This window comes from Meleagris gallopavo, chromosome Z (genome assembly GCF_000146605.3).
Source record: "Meleagris gallopavo isolate NT-WF06-2002-E0010 breed Aviagen turkey brand Nicholas breeding stock chromosome Z, Turkey_5.1, whole genome shotgun sequence".
NCBI classification, from domain to species: Eukaryota; Metazoa; Chordata; class Aves; order Galliformes; family Phasianidae; genus Meleagris; species Meleagris gallopavo.
The window spans coordinates 22153392-22180371 of NC_015041.2; the positions used below are offsets into that span (position 1 = coordinate 22153392).

General features: G+C 38.6%; 2 protein-coding genes across 5 annotated transcripts in view; one reads left to right on the forward strand and one right to left on the reverse strand.

The window, feature by feature from the left end:
* The window catches only part of IQGAP2 (IQ motif containing GTPase activating protein 2), a 96501-nt gene that overhangs the window by 8768 nt on the left and 60753 nt on the right, over nucleotides 1–26980 (reverse strand). For all 4 annotated transcript variants that reach the window (XM_010725545.3, XM_010725543.3, XM_010725544.3 and 1 more), the window contains 16 exons: nucleotides 26563–26726; nucleotides 18524–18614; nucleotides 14194–14355; nucleotides 13055–13197; nucleotides 10142–10312; nucleotides 8817–8900; nucleotides 8138–8209; nucleotides 7901–7970; nucleotides 7374–7582; nucleotides 6524–6673; nucleotides 6102–6265; nucleotides 5327–5551; nucleotides 4619–4759; nucleotides 4207–4291; nucleotides 1794–2026; nucleotides 538–670 (listed from right to left, as the gene is read on the reverse strand). In XM_010725545.3, coding sequence (XP_010723847.1) covers nucleotides 538–670; nucleotides 1794–2026; nucleotides 4207–4291; nucleotides 4619–4759; nucleotides 5327–5551; nucleotides 6102–6265; nucleotides 6524–6673; nucleotides 7374–7582; nucleotides 7901–7970; nucleotides 8138–8209; nucleotides 8817–8900; nucleotides 10142–10312; nucleotides 13055–13197; nucleotides 14194–14355; nucleotides 18524–18614; nucleotides 26563–26726 — 2297 coding nt within the window. The remainder of the gene's footprint in view (nucleotides 1–537; nucleotides 671–1793; nucleotides 2027–4206; nucleotides 4292–4618; nucleotides 4760–5326; nucleotides 5552–6101; nucleotides 6266–6523; nucleotides 6674–7373; nucleotides 7583–7900; nucleotides 7971–8137; nucleotides 8210–8816; nucleotides 8901–10141; nucleotides 10313–13054; nucleotides 13198–14193; nucleotides 14356–18523; nucleotides 18615–26562; nucleotides 26727–26980) is intronic.
* F2RL2 (coagulation factor II thrombin receptor like 2) lies at nucleotides 20592–24693 on the forward strand. The gene is made up of 2 exons (XM_010725541.3): nucleotides 20592–20883; nucleotides 22573–24693. The coding sequence occupies exons 1-2, from the start codon at nucleotides 20829–20831 to the stop codon at nucleotides 23652–23654; spliced, it is 1137 nt and encodes a 378-aa protein (XP_010723843.1). The 5' UTR covers nucleotides 20592–20828; the 3' UTR covers nucleotides 23655–24693.

Genomic DNA, 26980 nt, shown 5'->3' on the forward strand with positions numbered 1-26980 from the left:
CCCAGCTTTATGAGTACCATGTGGCAGATGTTTAACTTACACCCTAATGAGTCATGCTACAGACTGCAGTTAATCTGTTCTTTACCCAGCACAAAGAACTGACAGGAAGCCACAGCTTCAGTCCATTCTCAATCAGACATTTGCATCTGCTTCCAACACAACAAATGACGCAAGAGTCACAAAATGCACTGGGTTTTCCTATTTTCCCAGACGAACAGTAACTTCAAATTAGACTCACTGTCTTGACCAAGATGAGGAAGTGTATTTATGAATATAGGTTAGCAATGCCACACTCGATGAAAATGAAAATGTTCCCCACATCATACAATGTTATATTTTCATCATCATTCAAGATAATGAGTGGAAGCAGTCTTACAGGAAAAGAGAGATCTAATACTTAATTCCAGAGTGTTGGAGGTACTAAATAAATTATTTCAAAAGAAAGAAAAACAGACTTTACACTTTCCTCAGAGACAGTTTGTCACAATTATTTACAATCCATACAGCTCAGGTCTCCTGATAAGTATATTCACTTACCGAATGGGTATTGATAATTTCTTCAATAGAGATATATATGACAGGTTTGCTGAGGGTCACCATATCAGAGTATTCATCGATATTGAATTTCTCCTCTGGTTCAGGAACATCACATGCTGTCTGAAAAAAATTCCTAAGGAAAAAAAATGACATAAATAATTGAGAACAATAAATAATTGTTTCTCTTCCTTAATTAGGCTGTACAAAAAACACAATCAAGTCTTCAACACGTATTATATTTCTCTTATTATCTGCAATCAACATTTTGTGTTGATGTGGAAATATACTGTCCCTGACAGATTCCTTCAAACACTAATGATGGTTTCCTCTACGGCTGTTGAAATGTTATTGTTGATGTTAGATTTTTATCCTTACTCAGCAAGGAATGATAAACTGACATTTTTAAAATGTTTATAGAGGTCTGAATTTAGTGCTTTAAAAGTTATGTCTTAAGTTTTCACGGAAATAATCTTGTAGTAATCAAAGGGCCAACTTGCATACATTCTCTCCTTCATTAACTTTTGTTATTCTTGCTATACTTTCTATCCTATTCTTCATGTTTATGAGATGCTCTTAAATAGCATCTTCAATAAATAGAAAGACTAAGCTGCATAAATACCCTTGTGTACATGACTGCTCTCTCAAGGATACCCATTGTATATACTATTATATATATAACAGTATATTTGCTTTCATTAAAGATGGATGACAAAGACATATGTTACAAAAATGAGCTTGTCACAAGACACAAGAATACTGCCAGATAATAATAGCAGCCACCTCAAAAGATGGGTCATAATCCCACCAAATGTGTGTCCCTGAGTGTAACAAAACACTCAGTGTTTTGTGTAACAAAACATGTTTCCCATGACAGTACAAAGATGAAAGAATAAAATTTTTTCACAAAAATGAAAGAATAACAATGGAAAAAAGCAACTCTTTCATCTTAAATCTTTTTGCCAGAAAAAACTTTCAGCTCTGGCTGAGGAACACACAGATTCTGTATTTGTGGCAATCCTACTGCAACCAAATCAGCAGGGCTGATAGGTGTCCATGTAATACTCAAATAGAAATACAACATGCTACTACTTCAACTTCTGCAGCGATAAATTCTCTCAATTTTAACTCTGGGCAGGGCAGATCAATGTATTTTTATTTATTTAAGAATTCACATGAGCTAGTTTGTCTGCCTTACTCATTCTAGAAGAGTGTTCTTACTGTAGCACTGTACAGCTATTTGTCAGAGCTTTCCATACCTGAACTTCTGGTATGTCTGTGAGAGGTAAGTGTTCATAGATGACAGATGTTCACTCTCTCCTTCAAAGAGTTTGTTAGAAGCAGCGTGCTGAAGGACTTTTGCCACACAGCCCAGATTTCTCCTCTGGTCAGGGTGTATCTGGCCCCCAGCCGTCATATCAATTATATCAAAACCATCAGGAGCAACAATGGCAGGGTTCATGTAGCGATAGTACAGGAGGTTTCCAACAATCTAAGAAGATGAAGAGAACTTTGCTTCTCATACAATAATTACATTTCGCAAAATTTTACAAGTCATTTTTGACTTGGATCATACAAACTGTTGGTAGAAAATGATGAGAAAAGACTCCTGGGATGTACATGTTACCTACATGGCCAACTGAAAAGTGTCTGTATATGTTTATATGATGCAGTCACAGTAATGGGCACTATGCCATTACAGAATAATTAAAAAACAAGCATGCATACTTCTATGCCACCAATCACTTTCTTGTGCAAGCTCTTCCCAAAATATTAAGCAGTGACATAAAGTTACCAGAATAATCAGAAATAGAACTGCTTGATTTAAATTAGAATATTTCTATTAAAGACAACCATCTGGTTTTGATTGTCAGCAACCTACCAGGCATGCTTCAAAGTCTTCTAATTCATATTCCAACAACTGCCAGAAACCAAGACTATTTATAGTTTGTTATTTTTAAACACTGGAGTAAAATATTCAGTTTAAAATGGCTCTGAGATGTCTATTTAACTATTATGGATGAGAAAAATTATATGCTCATTTCACCACAAATTATTCCAATACTTCAGCAAGCGTCCAAAAACACTCATTTAACACAAAAGGTCTAGTCCATTAAAGTACTAAATGGCATATTAACATAGGAGTGGAATCAATCTTTTGTCCTAACAACTCCTGAAAGATCACTTGCGCATCCTTAAGTTCAGTTCTTACATTCATTAGTTCTAGCCAACAGGAAAAAAAAATCATATTCCAAACTTTTGATCTTCTTTGTATTTGAAAATTTTGCCTTTTAAAGACTCTCCCAACATCAGTAATGGATTTGTACAATCAGGTTTCACTTTGGTACTGCCGTCTTTATACAAGACAATGTAAGACACTGAATTGAATGCATACAGACACATACAACTGTTCTTTCATACACACTTTGGTAGGTCCATCTGCATAGGTTCATTTTCTGGAGTGCTACAAACAGCTATATTAATTGGCAAAGGACCCCTTGTTTCTAATACCTTTAAAGAGTCTAGAGAGCAGGTTTTCCAAAACTGCACTCAATAGCAATCTTACAATGGTTTGCATCATGCGGATGGCTATTTCAGATCCCTCCTGGTTGCAGAAACAGAACTTTTTCTGCAGTTAGCCTCATGTTATGTGTAGTCACCTGCAGAACCTCCAGCTTAAATAGCATTCACAGATGAGTGCCTTATGTTCATTTTCTACTTATTTCTAAAGCTGAGCAATACTTTAACCTGTATTGCTGAAGTGACAGTTGGAATTACTTGGAAAATGCTGCCTGCAAGATTTTCCAAAGCACTGCTAGGGTACAGAAGCAGAATTAATTTTTTAGCTGAGGAATCTGAAGCATTCAAAATGGGCACTAAGAGAAGAGTTTTATTTATTTATAAAGACACTGAGTTTTGGAAAGATAACAGGAAAGTCCCATTGAAATGAATATCTTGCAATTTCAGAACAATTTAATTAAACACTAATAAAAGCAAATTTGAGAATTCTATTTATTTAAATGCAAGTAGTTCTAATGCAAAAGTTTCCAGACTCTCACTTGACTGTTGGCTCAGTAAGCAAGTTTCCTAAGGCCCTCTAGAGAGGCAACATGACAGTGACAGCCTAAGGTTGGTCACTATGCCAGTACTGTGCTCTTCGCTCATGCTTTTCAGCCTAAGCCTCATTTCCACTTTTACAACCATCTGAGTGTAATTCAATGAAAGGATGTAGCAATAATTTGTTTTGAGAACTCTTCCTCTATCTTTAATTTACAAACTTTTTTCCCTGTTTATGACTTTAAATATGCTAAGTTCAGGGAAGAAAAAAAAAAAAAAAGTCAAGACCACAGTGTTTTTCATGAAAGGATTGCTGGTGGGGTACAAAACAAGAAAGATATGTCACAAATTCCAACCTGGTAAGAAATATTATTGAATTGGCTTTCCAAAACAGGTTGAGCACTGTCACTAGGAATTGCTGAGGACCCAGGTTAAGAAAGGTATGTTGCAGCAACAGAATTTCCTTCTCTTCCATTACCCCTTCAAAACCCAAGTAATGCCAGATTCCTTCAACAAAGATTGGTGTTCTCAGTTCCTTAGAATGATAATACCAAATAAAAATCCCTTTTGGCATTAAAAGAACATGCTGTTGGCAGTTTGCCCTTGGAAATCTACCTTTAGTAGTTCATCTTCTGTTGCATCTGGGAATTTCTCATGGAGTGAGCTCTTCAGAACTTTGGCTATATATCTCATTCCATAACTACACGTGGAATGGAACAGATGAAAAGTAAAACAATGAAAAGACTTTCATGAAACAAACAAATCGTATTAGTAACCCAAGCTATTGGCTCTTTCGTCAGCCACTTAAAACACAAAATGAGACAACAGTGGAAAATACAAGAAGTTTCAAGACATTCACAAGACCAAAGCAGAGCTGAAGTGGGGAAACCACTCCCTCTACTGGGAATGTCATTTGAGAAGCAAATATCAAGCCATGTAATTGGAAAGTATCACCGTTGGTGAAGTCTGCATGAAGCTTCACTGCTCACATGAACGGAAGCTGGAAGAGACCTCACTCAGCACTTACGGCATCATACTGAGAGATGAGAATATAGATGTGAGAACTTTGTCAGTTACAGCTCGCAAACTCTGAATCGACGATTCCAGTTTATTGACAACTTCTGTGTGCGCTAATGCTTGTTCTGTGGTAACATCATATGGCAATTTACTGTGAAACAAACAGACATCGAACTGCTAAATATATTTGAGAATGAACGTTTTTCTTTTCACTTCATAGGGACCATCGGTGAACACAAAAAAGAAGCATGACAAATACAGCTGAAGTTTGCAACAAATGTTTCAGATGCCCTAGCTTTTTTTGGAGAGAGAATTTAATTTGGGTAGGAGTGGCACATGACATCATCTGCCTGCCCCCTGAAGGGGTTTTATAAGTTCTAATCTATAGTTCCTCAGAAGGACAGGACATTACTATTAAATTATAATAACACCTGGGTAAATCTTTTTATGGCATGGTTAACTACACACAAAGATGAAATACGTGACTTCTGAAGTTCATGACCAGGAAAGTGGTCATGAACTTTTGTTGTTCAGATCGGGTTAAAGTAAAATATTACAAGCACTCCTTTCCAAGAAAACTTCTCATTGTGCTTCCAAAAGATGCAGGAAGGAAGTATGGATATAAGCACTGTTTGCCAGAAAAGGAAAAAGGGAACTGAACTGAAGGATCCCTCAGGTATTCAAGAGACGGTATGATGTATTTATCTCCCCTGCTCACCTGGCCTCACCAGTCTGCATTTCTAACTGGTTTACCCATGACTTGTACACATCCACTGGACTAGTGTTGATTATGAGGGATTTATCCTCCATGATCTCTTTCACCACTGGTGCCAGGAGCTGGCGCAGAGTGTTCTGTCCACGAGCACCTCGGTTGAAGCTGACAACCATCTTAATGACAGTAGGGTTTCCAGTGACAATGTCCTGTATCTGGTCTACCTTAGAGCTGTATCAACAACAGAAGAGTTCTTAGATCTTATGTATGCAGTTATCTATGTTTGCATGTTGAAACATTTATGCTGTCTACTTCATATAATTTTCTCTTACAGAACAATCTAACAGTTATTCTCTGAATGCTAATATGAGTTAATGCTTGTGCCTGGAACAGAGCATAGTAAGTGATCAGTAAAATATTTATTCTGAGCTGAAATATCTGTGAAATGCAAGGTTTCATTTTCTCTCCACCAATTCTGCATTTTCAGAAACTACGTTTACTTTCCTCACCCTTAAACTCCTAATCACAAAAGCAAAAGCCTTACCAATTACTTTTTCAAGCAATTCTATAAAAAATATTCTCCGTCATAGAAATATAATTTTTTTTTTAAACTGGAAATAGCTTTAATTAAGAAACAAGTAATTATTTTGAAAACAAATTACATATATACAAGGTTTTACAGCAACTGAAAAATTTAATCAAATTATTATCATTATTCAGGTATGACAAACAAATTGAACTGTTTATAAGATAACTAAAATTTTGTAGTAAAAGCACATACTTTATCTCCTCTTCTAAAGCAGTTTTAAAAAGTTTGAGAAGTAGATATTCTTCTCGTTGGTTGGATGCATAGTTGTAGAGAGTGAAGATGACTGTATCCATAAATTTGGTTGATTTGTTTTGAGGCATCTGGAAAATCAGCTTCGCCAGATAGGTGGGATTAGTCTACAAAAAACGAACAAATTATCTCACTATTTTCCGAGACAAACAGCATTATATCTTGCACAATTCATGGATAGTAAGGATTTTCTGAGTTACAGGAAATACCAGAAACTGGAGATGGCATTTTACGGTGGTCTATATACTACAGTTCATTGGAAATCTTTTTGCACTGTTTACTCTTGTAAACATTAGAATAAAGTAAGCAGCACTCATGCTTTTCTTTAGCAATTTGCTACCATGTTAATTGCTACCATGACTTACCTGTAAAAGGTAGAATAAATGTTGATAAGCCTCCAGTTTTTTTCTTCTCTCTTTACTCAAGCCTTTTATACCCTGTTTGTCAACCATGACCATCTCTTCTAGCTGATTTTTGCTCTTTTTATTAAGCTTCTTACTATGTAATACCACATCCTGTAGACAGTGAGATACAAATTTAGATACTATATTCACCAAAAAAGCAAAAAGATAAACATTTTTCCAATACTTTAAAGATTTCTACGAGATACTTTATTGGGAACTTAGTACATTTTGATACTAGCTGTAGTCACTAGCTGATCTTTTGAACATCTTTACCTTGCCACCAGTATAGCTATGCAACATTGACTGTCTGGGAAACATAATCTCACTTAAAGACTCATTCATCCTTTAATTAATGAACAAGATCTCAAATATGATCAGAGGACTATTCCAAAGGACTATTCCACATTCTACCACAGGAAAAATGCTTAAAATCTGCCAAGCAATTACCACCAGGAGTGACATTCAGTAGCAAACAGATATACTGTTTGGGACAACAGAGCAACTTGTTGCACAAGCTATTTTGATAAGGTTTCGTAAGACAAGGCAAAGGAAGCCTTTATTTTCCAATTTTAACTAATTGCGAGGGATCAAGTATTGGTAAGGCTGCCCAGAGTTTCAGGAGTCTCCCTCCTTGGAGATACTGAGAAAACATCTGGACAGCAACCTGGGCAACCTGCTTTAGGTGCCCCCACTTGAGATTACTTCCACCATCATGTGTCTTCTAACTTTAAATCCTAAGCTCCTTGAACACATAGAAGTGGTCAGTACATGCTGCTGGGATGCCAAAGGAACCTGAACACAGCCTGCTGACCTGAAGAGTGATTCTGTTTTTCACCAGAAGTCCAATCTTTATATCCATTAAATTCAAGTCCTTTTCCAGCTGTTGATTGGATCGAATCTTTGTAACTACTTCTTCCCTTAATCTTGTTACTTCTAGTTCTTCTTGAAAATCTAAGTCACTTTGGTCCAAGAGGTAGGCAAATTTGCGCAGGACAGGCAAGGGTGGATTTTCAGCACCAACTGAAAAGTTGCAATAAACAGACTTTTTAGTTAGCAATAAAAAACACTGAAAAACTCAGGAAACTGATCAACGTGGAGGAAATCTGAACTGCAGAAAAGAAGGTTATGCCATTTAGAGCAAGAATTGAATATTTGTTATACTATGTAAGTACAGCTATATAAAACAGTTTCTCATACTTCTTCAAAAGCAGGTGCAAGTAGTTGTAGCCTGGTTGTTTTTCACCTATACTAAAAAGTCCTGGATGAAAGTTTTTAAAAAACTGATTGATAGTCACATACTTCCTCCCAAACATCCAATAATTATGTTTTACCACTTACTTAGTGTTCTGTAATCCTCCCTGGCTTTGTTTGCTCTGAGAAATGCTTGTATCTTCACGATTTCCTCATTCTGGAAGGGACAAAAATCAAGAAAAAGAAGGAAGTTAGGACACATTTCCATTCAAAAGCTTACTGCAGAGCCTGCAGTCTCATTACTAAGATTCTCAGAAACACTTCATGCTGTCATATTATCCCTACTTTATTTCTCCATGTTCAAAATGAAGAAAAAGGACTTACATGATCCTTGAAGTATTGCAGTCTCTTTCTGTAAGCTCTCCTTGCGAGCCACATTTTGACCCATGACTGAATCTGAAAATTAAATTACAGCTTAAGAAACACTGCACTGTTCTCAGAAGTTTGGGGTCTTAGGCGATTGCAGCGTTAGGCTCCTACAATTCAGTGACCAAATTAAAGGGTTTTAAATAAAATAGCAGGCTGAATTCGAGGCTCTAAGAATATGCCTAGCATTATCTTTGCAAATAATTTCTATCTGCAAGCCTAAGCTGTCATTTGTAAATGAGCCACCCTCAAAAGAAATCAATGTCCTGTTTACAATCCACTCCTGACCATTTCCTATCAGTCCAAGATAAGCAAACATTTTTCAGACATATTAGGCAGCTTCTAATGAAATGACAACACTATTACTTCCAATATTTTGTAACTTAGCATTAAGAAAGGGAAGTGCAAGGAAATCTATTATGAGCCAGTTATGCTCAGCAAAGCCTGACAGAGTTTAAACACCCAGCTTTCAATAGATTTTCTGTTTCCTAAAGCTGTCAATGACTTTCAACACCATGTCAACTTCTGGAGCATAAATTCAACTCATTTTCTGCTGCTCAGCTCAGATTCCCAGGCACTAGAGTACCAACTAAAGGAATGAAGCATACTCAGATCCAGAGGCTCAGTGTAATATTACCTTGATAATAGCAGCAACGTTGCTTTGAAGCATCTTTAGTCTGTCAATGTAGCTTTTCCTTTGTTTGAATCCTTTCCAGAAAGCCTATAAGCAAGAGACCATTACAACTAATAAGAGACAAAAATTTATTCAAGTCTATGTGCAAATGCACTGAAATCACTAACAAAAGAGTATCACATACAGAAAAACTGTCATTGTACTAACAAGTTAATTAGCCCACGAGTAAGTTTGCTTGTATTTTTATGGTGCCCTAACACATTGCTCTTTTCCTAGCCTCATTCCTAAGTAATTCCTAGCTGGAATTCCTAAGTCATTCAGTACCATCACCTTGTAACACAGACAAAAACCTCCCAGTTCCCTCTCTTGGCTAACTTTGGTGGTTCAAAAGCAAACTCTGGTAAGGACCTCAACAAGACAGATAATATGTTTGCTTGCTCTCAACTTTTACTATGCTTTATCTTTTGTTAATACCCTTGATTTCATTCTTGTCTTCTACTTGTTGGCATTCCATAAGTCATTTCTCTTTTAATGCCATGGAGGACAATCAGACAATAACTCCATTTACCTAAACTTCTCCATAGTTTTTTCACAGACCCTAAATTCCTCAAGCACCAGTGCATTCCTTTATTGAGCCCATGTACCATGCAGAGAAGTTAAAGGAATTCAGAGAACAGCTAATAGTATTAAATATCATAATTCATTAAGTTACTATAGATATCAAAACAATCAGTTGTACATTTCTTTATAATTTTGGGAGGGGTTTCTGGTTGATTGTTTTTCAGGAGTTGAATAAGTTGTTTTTAAAAAGAGGTGGCCTTTTACTCAAAAAGTCCAAGTAATACTGCCAGAGCCCAAGAATACCAGGTTAACTGCCACTCCCTACCCAGTTATGACTTCATGGAGCACAGGCAAACCACTTACAAGTTTGGATAGTGTAGAAAGGAATGCATTTCTCAACTTGTGTTTTTCCAAGGAATTTTTGCATCGATACTCAATGAAGCTTCTGATTTTGTCTTGTGTATAGCTAGCTATGCCACACAAGATTTGAGCACCTCAGAATAAAGCCAGGGCTATGTATTTAAAGTTTTTCCATTTAAATAGTTTAGATTGCAGGTGGGTACGATCTACTCTTTGAAGACTGGGAGTTTGCTACTTAAAAGCATGGACACTCCTACTAAGATGGGAATGCATGAGCAGAAGCAGAAGACTGTATTGCTGCTAAGGAAAATAGTTTGAGTTAATATTGTCAGCAGTGATCAGCCACTTAACCTGTCACACGCACAAAGTGTCCCAAGCCAGATCACCTTCTTGTTCCACTACAATACCTGTATTTTGATGGCAGATGGTTCCTGGTTTCGGAGGTATGCTTTTCTGTCCCGAAAATTCCTTCTGACTAAGAATCCCCTTGCTTGGGCTTGCAGCCGAACAATCAGACTTTCATTAGCAAGCCACAACTGCTCCCGATTGTAGTCTGCTGTAACTTGCCCAACAATGTTCTGTTAAGAGATCACAGAAAAAGGTCATTTAAAAGGAGCTAAGCAAGAAAACCCTGTCAAAGTCAAAACCATTCTGAAATCTGGTCTGTATTCTCTCTATCTGTATGGCTTATCGAATCACAGAATCAGAATTTCTCAGGTTGGAAAAGACCTTAAAGATCATCAAGTCTAACCACAACCGAACCGTACTACCCTAACTCTAACAACCCTCCGCTAAATCATGTCCCTGAGCACTACATCAAACGGTTTTTAAACACATCCAGGGATGGTGACTCAACCACCTCCCAGGAGGTGTTCATCACATACAATTCCATCCAACTTTCCCCTATATTTTAATCAGTGTGAATGTTTATAAGGGCTGCTCTGAAAGTAATGTCTCCTATTTTATGATGTTTGTCCGTAGTGTCGGAAGCAAATGTTGGTACAGCAGTAGAGGTTGAACTGTCCCACCAATATCCCATTATATTTTGTTGCCATGTGACCGGTGGCAGCAGAGGGACAGTCTAACAAAGTAGTGTCTGACGTGCAAGTGCATATGAAGCAAAGGTATGTCATTGAATTTCTTCATGCAGAAAAAAATGGCAACCACTGATGTTCATCAACACTTGCTGAACGTTGCTGGAGACAAAACAGGAGTGCAATGAGGCAGTGTGTGGTGCATTTCAGCAGTGATGGGAAGACACATTCTGGACAGTCATGCACAGCTGTCATACCGTAAAATGAAGAGTATCTCGGTCAGTTCATTCATTCAAATCAGTGACTTACGACCACGGAAGCGTGTTCAGAAATGAATATTGGCTTCAACATGTGGGAAATGGTGGTGGCAACATTGGAATATCTCAAAGTTTGCAAGAGGTGGCTCCCATGAATGCTCACACAAGAACAGAAAGAACACTGTATGCGTATTTGTCAGGACCTACTACTGAAGGCTGAAGGTGGCAGTTTCCTGGACTGTATAATTATAAGCAGCGGTGTCACCACTATGAGCCAGAGTCAAAACAGCAGTTCATGGAGTGCTAACATGAATTTCCCACTGAAGAAAAGGCTCAAGATGCAGACCTCACACTGTCTTATGGAATAGGAAAAGTGTGATCCTTCTAGATTTCTGGAGTACATGAAGGACATGGAGCTCTTGGAGCAGGTCCAGAGGAGGGCCACTAAGATGATCAGAGGGCTGGAGCACCTCTCCTATGAAAAAAGGCTGAGGGAACTGGGCTTGTTTAACTTGAAGAGAAGGCTCCGGGGAGACCTCATTTTGGCCTTCCAGTACTTGAAGGGAGCATATAAACAGGAAGGGAAACAGCTGTTTACGAGGGTGGATAGTGATAGAACAAGGGGGAATAGTTTTAAACTGAGACAGGAGAGGTTTAGGTTAGATATTAGGAGGAATTTTTTCACTCAAAGGGTGGTGATGCACTGGAACAGGTTGCCCAAGGAGGTTGTGGATGCCCCATCCCTGGAGGCATTCAAGGCCAGGCTGGATGTGGCTCTGGGCAGCCCAGTCTGGTGGTTGGCAACCCTGCACATAGCTGGGGGGTTGAAACTAGATGATCATTGTGGTCCTTTTCAACCCAGGTCATTCTATGATTCTATGATTTCCTGGAACACAGACAAGCCATCAATTTCAACCACTACATCATGATGAAGGCTTGAACTTGCAGAGTCAAGCCAGAGAAGAAGACAGCCTTGCTTTTGCAACACAATAGCACCAGGACACATGCCAATTTGAGGATGGTGGAGCACACTGCCAAGCTTGGCAGGATTGTGCTAACACACCCACTATATGGTCCAGATTTGGCATCCTCTGACTTCCCTTGGCCTACGCAGATGGAAGATGGAATTCATGGCCAACATTTTACTAACAGTGATGCCGTCATAGCAGCTATGAAACACTGGTTCACCTCTAATGTTGCAGAATATATATTTTTTAAACAAGCATGGCATGCAGGCTCTTGTCCACTGCTGACAAAAATGCTTAGTTAATGGTGGTGATTGTGTTGATGCAAATTCTTTTGTAGTTGAGAATTTTCACCATCAAATAGTACCACTGTGCTCCTGTATCTGTTGTAGTTTCCTTAGAAATCAATAAGAGGCATTACTTTAAGAGCAACCTATGTACTTCGCTACTATTTCATGAGAGGTATCTACTTCTTTCAAGCCTGATATGCTTTTGGGAAGAGAAGTTTTTTTTATACTTTAGAATTCAGAGTTCTGCCTTCCTAATACTTCTAAGATTTTTGTAGAAGTCAGTCATCTAGAGCTGTTTACTGTACCAAGGAAGTCTGCTTACAGAAACTCTCTTGAATACAGTCAGAATCTGTGAAGGACCTGCATTGTGAGTTCAGCTGTTTGTATAGCATAAACATAAAACAGTGTTTACACTTGCACCCAAACACATCATTAATTTCTTTGTCATGAGACAATATGAAGACAAAAAAAATATGAATGTGTAAAAAGTAATCAGACTTCCCTGCATCAGTGTCTATTGGTGGATATTAAAAACAACACTGTAGCCTCCCATCAGGAAGTCTATAAAGCACTGTTATAAGAAAACCACAGGAGACTGCAATTATAGTCATCTTTGACAGAAGACGCTGCTATTGTCAGAAGCAGATACTGAACTAAAAAGATCTTCAGTCTCACCTAGCACAGCCTCTTCCCTTGATACTGCCATGTCTTCTTGTCTGTCCCTCACGTATGCTTCATTAGCTTGCAATCAAAGTAAATGTTTTAGCCACCTACCTGGATTTCTTCAGCAGTTAACCAGGAAGTTTTTGGTAGAACTCCTTCAGGGACAACACAGGTACCTTCCTCAGTTTCCACATTGTAGTAGTAACTATACATATTTTTCATTATGATTTTAATCCACGGACTTTCATTAGAATCTGAAAGCAATATATATGCTGTTATCAGATATGTCCCATTACACTGATAACTTACAGCTTTCTCTACCCACTCCTCATCTCTACATTTAGCTACAGAGCCATTTTACATGCAAAGTCACTATATAAGGATGTTTCAAAATACCTTATTACATGGAGCAGCGTCACTCTTTTAGAACAAAATATCGGTGAGGTTTGTACACTGTTGGCTTCATCAACTCAGCACACTATGCTTTTGAGTTTAATGCTGAAGCAGCATATACCATGTCTCCCATCACTTCCCAGAAAAAATGCAGACTGCTTCTAAGAAAACAGTCTTGCCATCTCCTGGCCAGACGCTGGACCTTATTGACAGTGAGCTCCCACCAGAGATATCCTGTGACCATATCACTGCCTTTGATAAACAAGGCTACATCTTGAAAAGCAGGAAAAACCTCATTTCCTCATGGACAAAAGGCCCTAAGTACAACTGATAAGATCAGTAGTGCAAAACGCCATCTGCAAACTCATGTTGCAGGTACCTGTTTCTCTTTTAAACCACACTGTCCATAAATGGGTCATGGACACTCCAGCAGAGCCTGACCTTTTACAGTAGCCCTTAAGGCTGAAGCACACAGTATAACACTTTCCTTTGCTGACAAAATCAGGGAGTAATGTGATTTTCTGGTGGGATGCACTACTGACATTCAAAGAGAATTCTCTGAATCTCTCAAAGGTTAATTTCATCTTAGACTCTGGTTGTAGCCAGACTTAACTCCATCAGCATGCATTGAGCTCTGGACGATGCATGCAACAGTTCACCATCATGTTAAAAGCACTTGGGCAAGTATAGCGTTTCTCAATGCATTTCAAAAATTAGCAGCCACCTCCCCCTCCTTCTTAATTTATAGTGATTGTAAGTCACTCTATTATGCCAGTTTCCCAGTTGCCTCAGTGACAGTGAAATACCAAACTGTTATACAAATTGTAATAATACAAATTGTTCAGGACAATTTTTACCATCTTTAGTTTTCAGCTTCTGGGCTTCTGAGAGGTTCTTGAAATAAGTTTCAGCACATTCTGAAACAACTCGTAAGCCAAACTTGGACTGCAGTGTCATCAGGATTGGCTGTGAATCACCTTTCTCCAAGCTCCTGTTAATCATCGAAATCCCAACAGCCACTAGGGAAAAATAAAAACAGAAAATTGTTTTATACTTTACATATCCACAGTTCTATCCTCTAGCAACTCTGATAATGGATTTCTATGCTGGTGCACACAACCAGCATGCCACACACAGCAGTTAAGTGCTTCACCTTTTTATTGCCTCTATCATGCTCACAGGGATGAGTATGTCAGAGAACAGCTTTCCAACAGGCAGGAATGCCATCACAGAAGACTGAGAGCAGTGAGGGCAGAGCTGCTCCCCATCCAGTAGAACAGCAGCTGACATCAGGACAAGCTCTGAGAGGTGCTCCTCATTCAACCTGCCCAGCAGGCACCACATCACTCAGGAACCTGACAGAGATGCAGATTCAATTTTGCCAGGAAAAATTGGAATAAATTCCAATTGTCTTCAGCAAAGTTTTGCAATACTGCAGCAGCGTCATAGCTGGGATCCTGAAGCAAGTGTTCCTCACCCCTCAAATTGGAAGTTGGTCCCACACTGGTGCAGTGAGCTCATGCTGCTGAGTTTGTCAGTGATGCAGATCTTGCTCTCAGGGCACACAAAAGTAATGTTGTGAGACATGCTCTAACTTTCAGGTACACTAAGTTACCCATGTGCTCCAATTTAGGGTTTCCCAAGCATCCTTTTCTCTGTGCAAGCCCTACCATCACCAGAGGAGGTGAAACCTCTACTCCTGATAGTACATAGCAGCACACAACAATTTGAAAGGCTCTGCACACTAGAGGTATATGTGGTACTGCTTAGAAACTAATTCTCTGATCCTAAATGATGTTCCTTTACATCTTAGCTCAAGGTGCATACACAGAGGAACAAGTATACAGCTGGAATGCCATATATTATATAGCAGTTAAGTCGATGCAGCCCACTCTGCCCTTCACACTGCAGCACCAAACACTACACTTTTTGTGTTCCTGCACCAAGCTAAAAAGGGTTCACTCTTCAAAAAAAGGTCCCTCTCTCATTGCTTGATTACGCATGTTTTTCCATCTAAAACCTGACAAAAGGTGCTCAGTGTCAGAAGTTCTGGCTTACATGCAGGAGGACACCATCTCAGCAAAAAACAGTTTTCCTCAGTGGTTGGTTTGACTGAAGTGGAATGATTATACTCAGCTTTGTCTGAACAGAAACAGATCCGCCTCCACAGAACATGGCAGCCAGCTCAGAAACAAAGGGAGTATACAATATCACACCACTACCATCTGGACCTCCACCAGATTGCATCATGCTATGTTTTTGTGCTTCAAAAGAAGAGCCCTGTGCTGAGCACATGCTTCCTAGAAGGCTGTAGTAAGTCATGCCCACACGTGGTATGATGGTGCCCAGGCATACAGCCTCAGCAGTGAGGAATTAGAGAAGCAGTACATCAGCAGCAGCATTATATGCTGCTGGCCAAGATGGCTCAGCCCTAGTCATATATGTTCCCATCCACCTTCTCAGCTCTGGTCACTAGTAACTGAGTATTTTTGTTCTTTTTTTTTGGGTGCTGGAAAACACAAAAGTACATACATGTTGCCTAGCTTTTTATCATCTTCTAACTAATCATGCCTTTATTTCAGCAGGAAAGCATAAGGAAAGAAAAGCATGGAGAAAATACCAATTCAATAGAAATGAATCATTTGCACTGATGTGCTAAGTTAACTCTGCTGCTCTAATTAAGGCCCATATAGTCCTGTAACATTACGAGTTATGAGGCCTTAGCCATCCTAATCAGGCAGCATGGAGACCTGCTCCTCCAGCAGGTCAGCACAGTGAAGGGCTCTTCCGCACCCATCTTCCCTCTAAGCAGCAAAAATACACAAAGATGCAGCTGACCGCCGTGATAAGCCTGAGCTCTCAATGGGGCCAAAGATCTCTGCTCTCTTCTATAACACAGCTTTTCAAAAAACAGGCACTACTTCAACAGGCAGCCCCTTCCTGTCTAAAGCTGAAGGTCTGCGCTGATAGCTCTTTCTGAAAGCTGTCATGCTACACAGATAATATTCGACTAATCTCATTTTGACTCCACTTGGACAAGGACTACAATAATTTGAGATACAAAATAAGGTGATACAAATTGCACAGCAAACACCACAAAGAATTAAGAAGTGTTTGCCAAACAGGTCTTCCTAAACAAAGATACGGAGTCTTCTACTGGCAGGACGGTTTGTAAAGGCAATGGTCTGAGAAGTTTTAATACATAGTATAAAATGCTTATTTAAAGTACTACAATAACTTGAGGAGTGTTCAAAACTCCTCCAGTGTCACTGATGAGTACCCTCTTTTATGCAGATTTTATTGCCATTTATGCAGAAATCTAAAAAAAATTTAGTCCAGAGTGAAACGAAAACAAGACTTACATTGCCTTTACATTTGTATACAAGTTTTTAGTGTTTGTTTGCCTTTCAAAAACCAATCCTCAGAGGTAGTTAAAAATAAAAGTTCATTTCCAAGCAATGAGTTGAGCTTTCTAAGTTTAGACTATGTGAACAGAACATGTTAACTTCCCAAAACAGGATGCATTTGTTACAGCAAGTATCAGGTTCTGTACTGTGGGGAAATCTCAGTTTTTAGTTCCAAAATCCTAGAGCACTTCTGACGAATGTGCTATTCAGATACTGCCTCATTTCAACCTGGAGGGCAGAGCACAGGATTCTAGTACTTCTTTCAACAGGGACTTCTTAAAACAGTTCTACTGATCATACTAGATTACGAAAAGTTATGTATTTACTGTGAAAACTGGCATGGATTACGCAAAAGAAAGCTTCATTGCAACAACTGGTAGCAGAGCTATGGTTATCATTTGCAGTATCATATGGTACTGATATATGGATAATAACTGATTTCTGTAAGCAGTTTATGTGATCTGTTTGTAAGATTCTTACAGCACTAGACACAAATAGGCATGTTTTCAAGTCATTCTTTAGCTCACATCTGTTTATAAGCTATGCATTTCCTTCCCTTCCCTGTGCCCAGATGTTTCCTTAGGCTTTCTCATGCCTTTGGGTAGCACTGAAAGGAAGCTCCTTTTGTGGAAGAAGTGGGTATCAGCTCTACATGCATGCATGCATCAGACCCTGTCTTAGCAAACACAATCCAGATGATTCTGTTAGATGTGTAACTGATGTTAAGTGTCTTCAGTACATCTCACTGGTTGAATTAGGATGGCAGATCAAAAATAGTAACATTACATTGGCTGTTTCTGTAGCAGATAGGAGGTTTAATGCTGTAATAGCTGGCCATGTTTGTTTTGTTTTGTTCCACACACAATTTTCAAAGCACTAATACTGACATAGCTTGCCTATAAGTAAACAAATGACAGCACTGCATTAATGAAAGCTAAATACAGAAGCTGTACTTAACCTATCAGGGTGCAAAAGAAGGTGGCACAGTCTCATCCCATCTGCCACTGGAGCCAATTCAAGCAGGAGGTGACCCAGACCAATTGGAAGCTTGAAACCTCACATCAGATCTATGCCAGCCCAAAGTAATTACATGTACAGGTACTTTACCAAAATTAGTTATATTACACTCGCAGAAGGCATTGAGTTCATCTTGTCCTGACAGACTGCAGCTCAGCATTTCTTCCTACACATTTCCTCCTTTCCAGAGGCTATAAGAATATGCACTATTCCAAAAAGCCTGAGTGCTCTTCATTATTTCTTTTAAATACTTTTAAAGTATGTATTTAAGTACTTTTAAGTATATGTCCTTAAGTAATTTTAAAGTGTTTTGAAGTATATGTTCCTCATCTTTATTTGCTATATAATGAAAGGCCTTATATAGAAACAAGTTGTTAGAGCAAATTCTGAAAGATTTACAACATACATCAAGGTACATACATTTAGTCTTAAAGAAGCAAAATAAACTCTTGAACACATCTTCCCATCCTCGTTTCCTTCTGTTTCAACAGTTACATGAAAGTAGTCTGACACTGGAAATTTTGGACCCATTAACCTGTGTAACCACAGATAAAGCCAACAATAACCCTGCAGACATAAATCACCCTAACTTCAGTATGACAAAGAATAATCATTTGTTTTTTTCAGTGTATGTAAAAGGTTGCTGCACTTCCTTGAAGGGGAAAAAAAAAAATAATCATCTACTTCAGTTTTTCAAAACCAAGACTAAGAACAAGAACAATACAGATGAATAAGAATAATAGAGATGAAGCTTAATGCTTACAGATTGCAGCTTCTTTTATATTGCTATTGGCATCACTGATTCCCTTTTGTATTTCATCCAGCCACAGAACCGCTGATTCATCTTGGGTTTCCTGGAAAAGGGATAGAGAAACGCCTTACAAAAATGAATTTAAAATAGTATTTGAACATACTGATAGAGCTAACACACAAACTCCCTTCTCAAAGCCCACGACCACTAAAAGTAATTGGACCACTTAAAATGAACAGTAAAACAAGCTCATATTCTATTTGCTGAGTAGATTAAACTGCTGCTCAAACAAAAGTTCTCAAAGCTTTCACACATAGAAGATTCCATCCTGCTAGATTAATAGAGATTTTAAGTAGAGCTGGAAATATCTCCATTTCTGTAACACATAAGCAAAGTAATTGAAGCATTGAATAAATGCAATTATCAGCCTGCCCTGTGATAGTAGCACATAGGAAATTGGTTTTCTTTCCAAATCCCTTGTTTGAGGAGAGTGTGTGAATAAGGGCTACATAACAAAATGGTGACAAAAGCTGGCGTAAAAACCCAGCTCAGGTTTAGCAGTGATAACTAAGCTTTGGTGGCAAAGGTTGCAGGAGCTGAGCAGTAGAGCAGGTCTCACTTTCTACAGGCTAACCCTGCATGATGACTTCGTACCCAAAATAAAAGAGAGGGTGCTTCTTACAAGATAATCCTTATCCCTATAATTCCAGCCTATGGCTACAATGGACAAGATTATGTCTGGACGAATGTAGGTGTTAACAGCTTAAACAGCCACAGGTAGAAGTTTGCAACAAAAACTGCCGGCACAAGGGATGCACTGGTGAGACACCACGAAGCTCTGGGCTGCACCAGATTCTGCCCATAGAAGCAGTAAGTGTGAGAGATTTAAAAGAGATGATGACCGAAACAGCAACGTACTGGTTCAATCAAAATCTGGGAATATATATATATATGTATGTATATATATACATACATACATACATGAACATAATGGAAAATAAAAACCAGAAAGAGATACAAAGTCAAACAGCTCCTGGGCAGGCAAAGAACCATCTTCACAATGGATATCACTGTCATAGGGACCAATTCTATGTAGCAAATCTGAAAAATATATTATCCATAGAAATTGCAAAGAAAATTGGGTAAAGAATGACACAAAAACACCTCTGTTTCCATCATCTGTGTAAACACATATTAGATTATCTAAATAAAGTCAAGTGCCATCGCCATCAGGCAATTGCATGACAGTGGATGCACACAAGCGTAGTAGAAAGCTAGAATTAATCCCTGAGTGTGCATTAACTCAACTCCCACACCATGACTGAATTTATAGCAAAGAATTGCAAAACTGAGAAGAATTTCTTATCTGGTTTTCAGTTTCAGCACATTAAATACAAAAACATATACAAATTTTGTTCTGGAGCCAGGCCTGGTTTATGCTGAGCCTTGCCACTAGCTTGGAAGCTAGACCAGAACTCAATTATTTTGTCTGTTGGAAGCAAGCCACTGTTTCTTGGCTTAGGTGAAGGTGGTGGGAGGAGAATATGGAAGCAAACTTAAAAAAAACAAAAAAAACCAAAAAAAACCAGCAGAAAACATCCATGCAGGCAGAGGAACAGGAAGGAAGAGATCAACAAAACAGCAAATAAGGTAAAATTTTGAGAGGCTGCAAAAGGGGGTAAGTGGCTTGCCAGTGTAGGTAGCTGGGCTGGGATGCAGTCACAGCTGGTTGTTACATGGATGCAGAGGAGCTGAAGCACAGCAATGTTGTCTTAAGGCATATGTGTATCCCTGTGGTTTACTTTCATCTCTGCATTTTCTAAACCAAGATCACCACACTCTTCCCCACTTCTGGCCTCTCCCCAAGAAGCATGCAGAGTTCAGCAGTATGGAATTTCTGGTCTGTGGGTGTGACCTCTGAGTGTTTTGTAAACAGTTTTCCAGAAAATACCTTTATCCTCAATTACCTGTACATAAAAATTCCATCAGAACCTCCCCTTTTCCCTTCACTGCCATCACCTTCAGGGCTGTGGTAAATTAGGAGTTAAACCGCTGCTGTAAAGCAGTTTAATCTCTGTGTTGGGCAGAGGCTGAAACTGAGTCATGTGTGCATATTTGGATACGTCACACCCTCTTGCTGTAGTAGACAAAGAACAAACTAGCTCCTTGCCATAAATCTCATGCCTACAGGATGCTTCGGGAGAACAGATCAATTGTGACTTAGTTCCTTACAGAGGGAAAAAATCCCCTCCCAACACCACTGAGATGAACTAAAACTGTGTTGCCTTTTTTTGGTATCTGGATTTAGCAAACTACAATGAAGATTCTCGTTTTCACTGGACTGCTCTCTCTAACATCAACTCTTACAACAGGTCAGTTCTGCTTTCTGTATCAACTTTCTATTTTAGATGATAACATTTCTTTTTGATAAGACTGGTGCTTTACTGGCTTAAATGGGCTGTGCATGCACCTTTGCATTTTGCTATACTCCAGCAAGTTTCACTTTAGGCAGAATTTCATTTCATTTCAGTGACACCTTGGATTTCCTTTCTCTTTCCCCAGTCATTTTCAGTAAGGGGTTTTTACCTAAGGGATCATTATTTCCTTCCTGAAAACACATCATATTTCTGTAGTGAGATGATACACTTTAACCTGTACAGTCACGTTCCTTCTGCTTTGAAATGTTCAACAGAACTGCAGCCTCAGACTGCGTTATTAGAAGGAAATTTTCTGAGAACTGTTGTGACAAAAATCATTGAAATGATTGAATAGTAAGCTTAGTTGGTTTTTAATTAACTAAAATGATAGCTGCTTTCAAATGAAGCTATTTTAAAGACTATGTTTTGTATAAAACAGATATCCATACTTGCACCTATCTTTTAAATAGCAGCTAAAATTATTTTTTTATTAATCAGTCAGAAAATTACTAAAAGGGATAGAGGCGTACTAATCATGATTTCTAAGTGTTCTACCAAAAACCTGCCAGATTCACAGCACTGAGCTTGAATAAAGCTATTTTCCATATTTTATTTCAATCTGGAAGCGAAGCTCCCACAGGTTTTCATCCAAATTTCAACTTGCTTCCGACTTCCAGTTTCAAGATCCACGCCTCTGCGCCTTGTCTTTTGGCATTAAACACAGCCAAGACTTTTTTTTTTTCCCCAATGCAAAAATTCTTTATGCAGCTGTTCATTCTGCAACAGTTATTCTGCAAAATACTTTCAGACCATGTGTGGAACACATTCATACTTCAGTAAGAAATGTAGATGCCTTTACAAAGCTCTCTACTAAGCGCTGAGGAGTAGGCATCAGTAGGAGTAACTGGCTTTGCTCAAAGTCAGTGATATTTACTGATTCAAAAAATATTCCTAGTGCATGAGAAATTTTCCTCATCTTCCAATGAGTTTGATCTAACATCAGTCTAAACGTTTGCATTCATCTTTAGGGACCATCATTCCTCATGTACGAGGTGCTGAAAGGTCTTAGTTTGTGTTAGTCAGAATCTAATACAGAAATGTAACCTTAATTTGGTACAGGAGACCAAAATTATTTTTAGAATTATTTTCAAATTTAAAATTCCCAACCTGTGCTAGGCAAGGCAGTGCTCTTTCCATCTTCTTCAGTCACGTATTTCATTCAACTAAGTGACAAGGGTAGCGCTGCCGTTTGCTTGGAAATTTTTACCAAGTCCAGATCAGTTACTTCTTATGTAACAAATTACCAACACTGCTACCACCTTGCAAAAAAACCCTACAAGGCAAGCTTTAAACTAGCGTTGGACAATTTTGATAAAGATGATTGAAAGCACCTCATAAGCAGGAAAATCAGTTTAACATTACATTCACACTATATTTTCAAGGTTGGGTTCAAAATCAGTAAACAAAGATTTTTCCTGAGCACAGTCGAATAACCAAGCAATGGGGAGCACCACAAACTTTCTAAACACAAGCTGTTTTTCAGATGGAAAGGTTTACCCTTCTCCTTACTTGAAGGTGAATTATATTCCTAATCCAGTAGGTCACCTATTCTAACAGTTTTTTGTTTGTTTGTTTGAACTTAAGAGTCTTCACTGAATGATTCTGCAATTAAAACCGTGTCTCTTATCAAGACTTTCCGTGGAATTTCACCAAGAGACTATGATTACATCCCACCTCATGCTATAGAAGGGGAGACAAAGACAATCCATATCAAGGAAAACAAAAGTTCTTTGAAAAAGTATAATGACTCCACTTTAACAGAAGTGAACAACACCACATTGGAATACCTGACTAGTTCTCTGAGCACTAAGCTAATACCCACTGTCTACCTCGGTGCTGTTTTACTGGGTGTACCATCTAATGCCATCATTTTGTGGATGCTGCTTTTCAGAATCCGGTCTGTGTGCACTGCCATCCTCTACACAAACTTGGCTGTTTCAGATTTGCTCTTCTGCATCATGCTGCCATTCAAAATAGCATACCATATCAACAAGAACAACTGGATTTTTGGAGAAATTATGTGTCGAACTACAACTGTGGTATTTTATGGCAACATGTACTGCTCCATTCTGCTGCTCACATGCATTAGTGTCAGTCGCTATGTGGCCATCGTTCACCCTTTCACCTACAAGAGCCTGCCAAAACGCACCTATGCCATTGCCGTCTGTGCCACTGTGTGGACCATCGTCTTTTTGTACATGCTCCCACTCTGCATAATGCAGCAAACCTATTATGTGAAACAACTGGGCATTTACACCTGCCATGATGTGCACCGTGCCTGCGAAACTGTATCTTCCTTCCAGTTCTACTACTATGTTTCTTTAGCTATCTTTGGATTCTTAATGCCTCTTGCAATCATCATTTTCTGCTATATTTCGATTATACGAACACTAAAGACTCACGAGTGGTTCTGGTATGTGAAAGTCAGTCTTTTGATCCTTACCATCTTCGCTATTTGCTTTGTACCAAGCAATATTATTCTTATTATCCATCATATCAACTATTACTACTACAACACAGATAATTTGTATTCTTTTTATCTAATAGCTTTATGCCTTAGCAGTTTGAACAGCTGTCTTGATCCTTTCCTTTATTTTTTAATGTCAAAAATACGAAGTCAATCCAATATATACCTAACAATGGTTAAAATAACCAGGGAAATGTGAATTTTATTCTATATTTATGTTATTGGAATTACGATTTTGAATAGTACTAACCCAGGTAGCGATAAACCTCAGATTTGACAATTAAACCTTAAAAAAGAATTCTAAGATTGTTAAATCATGATCTCAGTGAAATTTATTTCTTCCAAACCCCACACAAGAGGCATCCTCAAGTATATTTCTCTATAATTATGCTGTGTGTGCTACGATGTCAGGTGAATCTACCTAGATTCAGGGAAGCAGCTGAGAACTTCCTTCTGAGAATATCAAATTCATGGTCACAGAGAAGACACTATAATATCAGTTACCACTGAACAAGAGAGGAATCCACATCAGTTACCACAGAACAAGAGAAGAATCTATCCAGCACTTTTAAGGCCCATTCCTGACTTGAAAACATTTTATATGTTGTTTGTGACCACATTCACTGCGGGACTAATGTGAATGTGAGGTTTTGATACAGTGGGAATGAGAACAAGTGGAAGCACTAGCTGTTCATGAGCTACAGAGCATTGGAGAGGCATTATGGCACACAGCTAAGAGCAGATTCTGCCCTAGATATCAGAATTAAAGAGTTGCAATCCCATTAGGTTGGAAGTGCAGCAAAATCTACAGCCTTAAAAGCAGAACTTGACATGCTTCCAAGGAAGCATCTCCTCTGAGGCTGCTTAACCAGCTTTGGTCTGGAGACTTGTTCTTCCACTGTGTCAGCACCCATGCTCCTACAACCCGCAAGGACTGCTGAAAGCTAACCCTTATCACTGTGAATCCAGGCATGCTTTATTCTTGCTTGGTAAGCAAAAAAGGAAAACTATTTTGTAGTATCCTCTATATTTCCACATCCTCACAGGAAACAATTAGTGTTAGAAGAACTGAAGCAAGCTGTGATTAATTGTCCATGCTAGTAAAGTAAATGGTTATCTTTACATTTATAGAAGCTCAAGACCTACAAATGCAGAGTATAAGATCCTACAAAATAAGCTCAGTGGTTGGTGGACACCTATAACTAACTGTGTAAAACAAATAAAAAGTACTTGATGTACTTGATGTTGTGAGAAACTTAAAAATAAAATCATTTGCAGTGGGAAATGGGAAGTGCCTCCAAGAAATCTGGCAAGGCTCTACCTGTTCAATTTCTTCTGATTCCTAATTAATTATGTCATTCCTTCAACAAGCACATCATTTAATTATAACTTTTAAGTAATCCACATATTAACCAATTATTGCAAACAACAAAAATGCCAGCTTAATTGTAAAGCCTATGTATCTGTCAGACAACATTACACAACACAGGAAATGTTGCAAAGTATGGCACAGCTGTTTAACCTTTCAGGAATTCAGAAGACACTTCCTAAACACAGGGTTTCTCTTCAATGAGACTTGAACACACTTGATTTGAAATGAGAATGTGAGTGAGAGTGAGAACTGTTAGAAGCAACTGTATAAAGTTACAGGAATAAATGAATTCCGTATTTGTACTTTCAAGCGATGAACAAGTAGGTGTCAGCTAGCTTTTATAGGAACTAGATTCTACATAGCTGAGGGCTCTTCAGCCAGAGGGATGTAACAACGGCATGGTCAGAACAAGACAGCAGTTTCAATCCATCTGTTTTCCAGACTCCAAGGAATACAGGAAGTTCAAAGTCAAACGTATCTAACAGCTGTAAATCAAGTACTCCCTTATGCCACAACTCACTCTTAAAACATGTTAAATACAGCTAAAGACCAATCTGCATTACAAACAGGAATCAAAAAAGTAAAAGGTTGATAAAGACTAGAGTTTATTGCACAGTTTTTTCAATTCTGTTTTTAGGAGAAGTTCAATCTAAATCATATATTAAGAAAGGTGGTATCCATATTCTTATTCAGCAGCTAAACTACTAGCTCAAATTAATGCATCTGAATATTTATTTGGGGAACATATACAGTACAGCGCCTTGCTCTCTCCCTAAACAGAGCTGTTTGGTTTTTTTAATAAATCATTATTACATAAAAACAGATGTTTTGAGTATTTGTCAAAGGACTACAAATGAAACAGCCAGCACACAGCAAGGGAGTAGACTTTTCAGCATCCAGTAATTAGTGAAACCTGACGTTATGGGAGAACACAAGCAAGACTGAGATTTGCAACACCCAGTTCAAAAGCTCTGCCAGTGGATGACAGAAGCACATGTTTTTCATAGCAGGTACTGCAGGTGAGGTGGCAAAATAGCTGGGAGGTGTTTCTACAAGCCATTGTGCAGGAACTTTTTCCAGCTGACATTAAGAATGCATCATGTGAATTTTAGACATCTTCTTGAAACTGCGGGAATATTCTATATGCTGAGCTATGAGCTTTAGCTAATCTTCCCTTCAGTCAAATCCTGCAAGTTGTTAGGCTGATCTGTGTTTACACTTCCCTAAGCTGTGATGTTAACCAGGGCACTGCTTTTGAGGAAGCTGATACAAGCATCCTGCTGAGATTGGCTGAAGTTGAAGGCATGTACAAGATGGGAAGTGTGTTGTTGCATGACAAGGGCAGAACAGAACCACCACTACTACAGACCCTCAGATTTCAGCAACCGAGGCTTCTCAGCAAAAGAGCTCCCAAAGTACTCTCCTCAGCATGACTGAGTACTTTCTAGCAGAAGCCTCAATTCCCACTTATAACTACCTGCACAGTTATCTCTAGTAACTAGATCCTTACAAAAATTCCTAACAGATACAGAATGTATCTTACTGTTAATTAATTGATAATTAATCTCCTGTGAAGATCAGAATAAGTTGTAGTAGAAAACTACTCAGTGCTTATTTCTTGTCTCCGGCTTATATCATTTGTACAAGTAATCCAAAGTCTGCAGGATCAGGACAAGAGCATGTGTAAATAAAAATAATTGACATTTCAGTTCTGACAAGAGGCAACAGCTCTAACCTTGCGCTTCTGTGTTTTGGCATCGTGCAGAACATCCTGATAATGCTTTGCATTTTCTGGTCTCACATCCTGCAGCTTGGCTGTGGGCATCAGTAGAGCTTCTAGAGTTTTTTCAGCATTTCCTTGGTCAATTGCTTCATTAATGTGGTCAATTGCAATAATTCCTATGAAACAGAAATTTTATTACAAGCATAGTTGTCAAAGAGATACAGCCTATCATGTAACAGATAGAAACAAAGCAGTAACACACAGAAAAGAAAAATCAAGTAACAAGAAGCAGAGGCAGCAAGAGCAAATAACTTAAAATTATTTTCTTCAGATATTTGTGTGAAGATATTCACTTCCATAGATTTCCTTTCTGCCATGCCTATTCATTCCACTGAACCTATCTCTCCACATAAAATTTTACCCTCACACA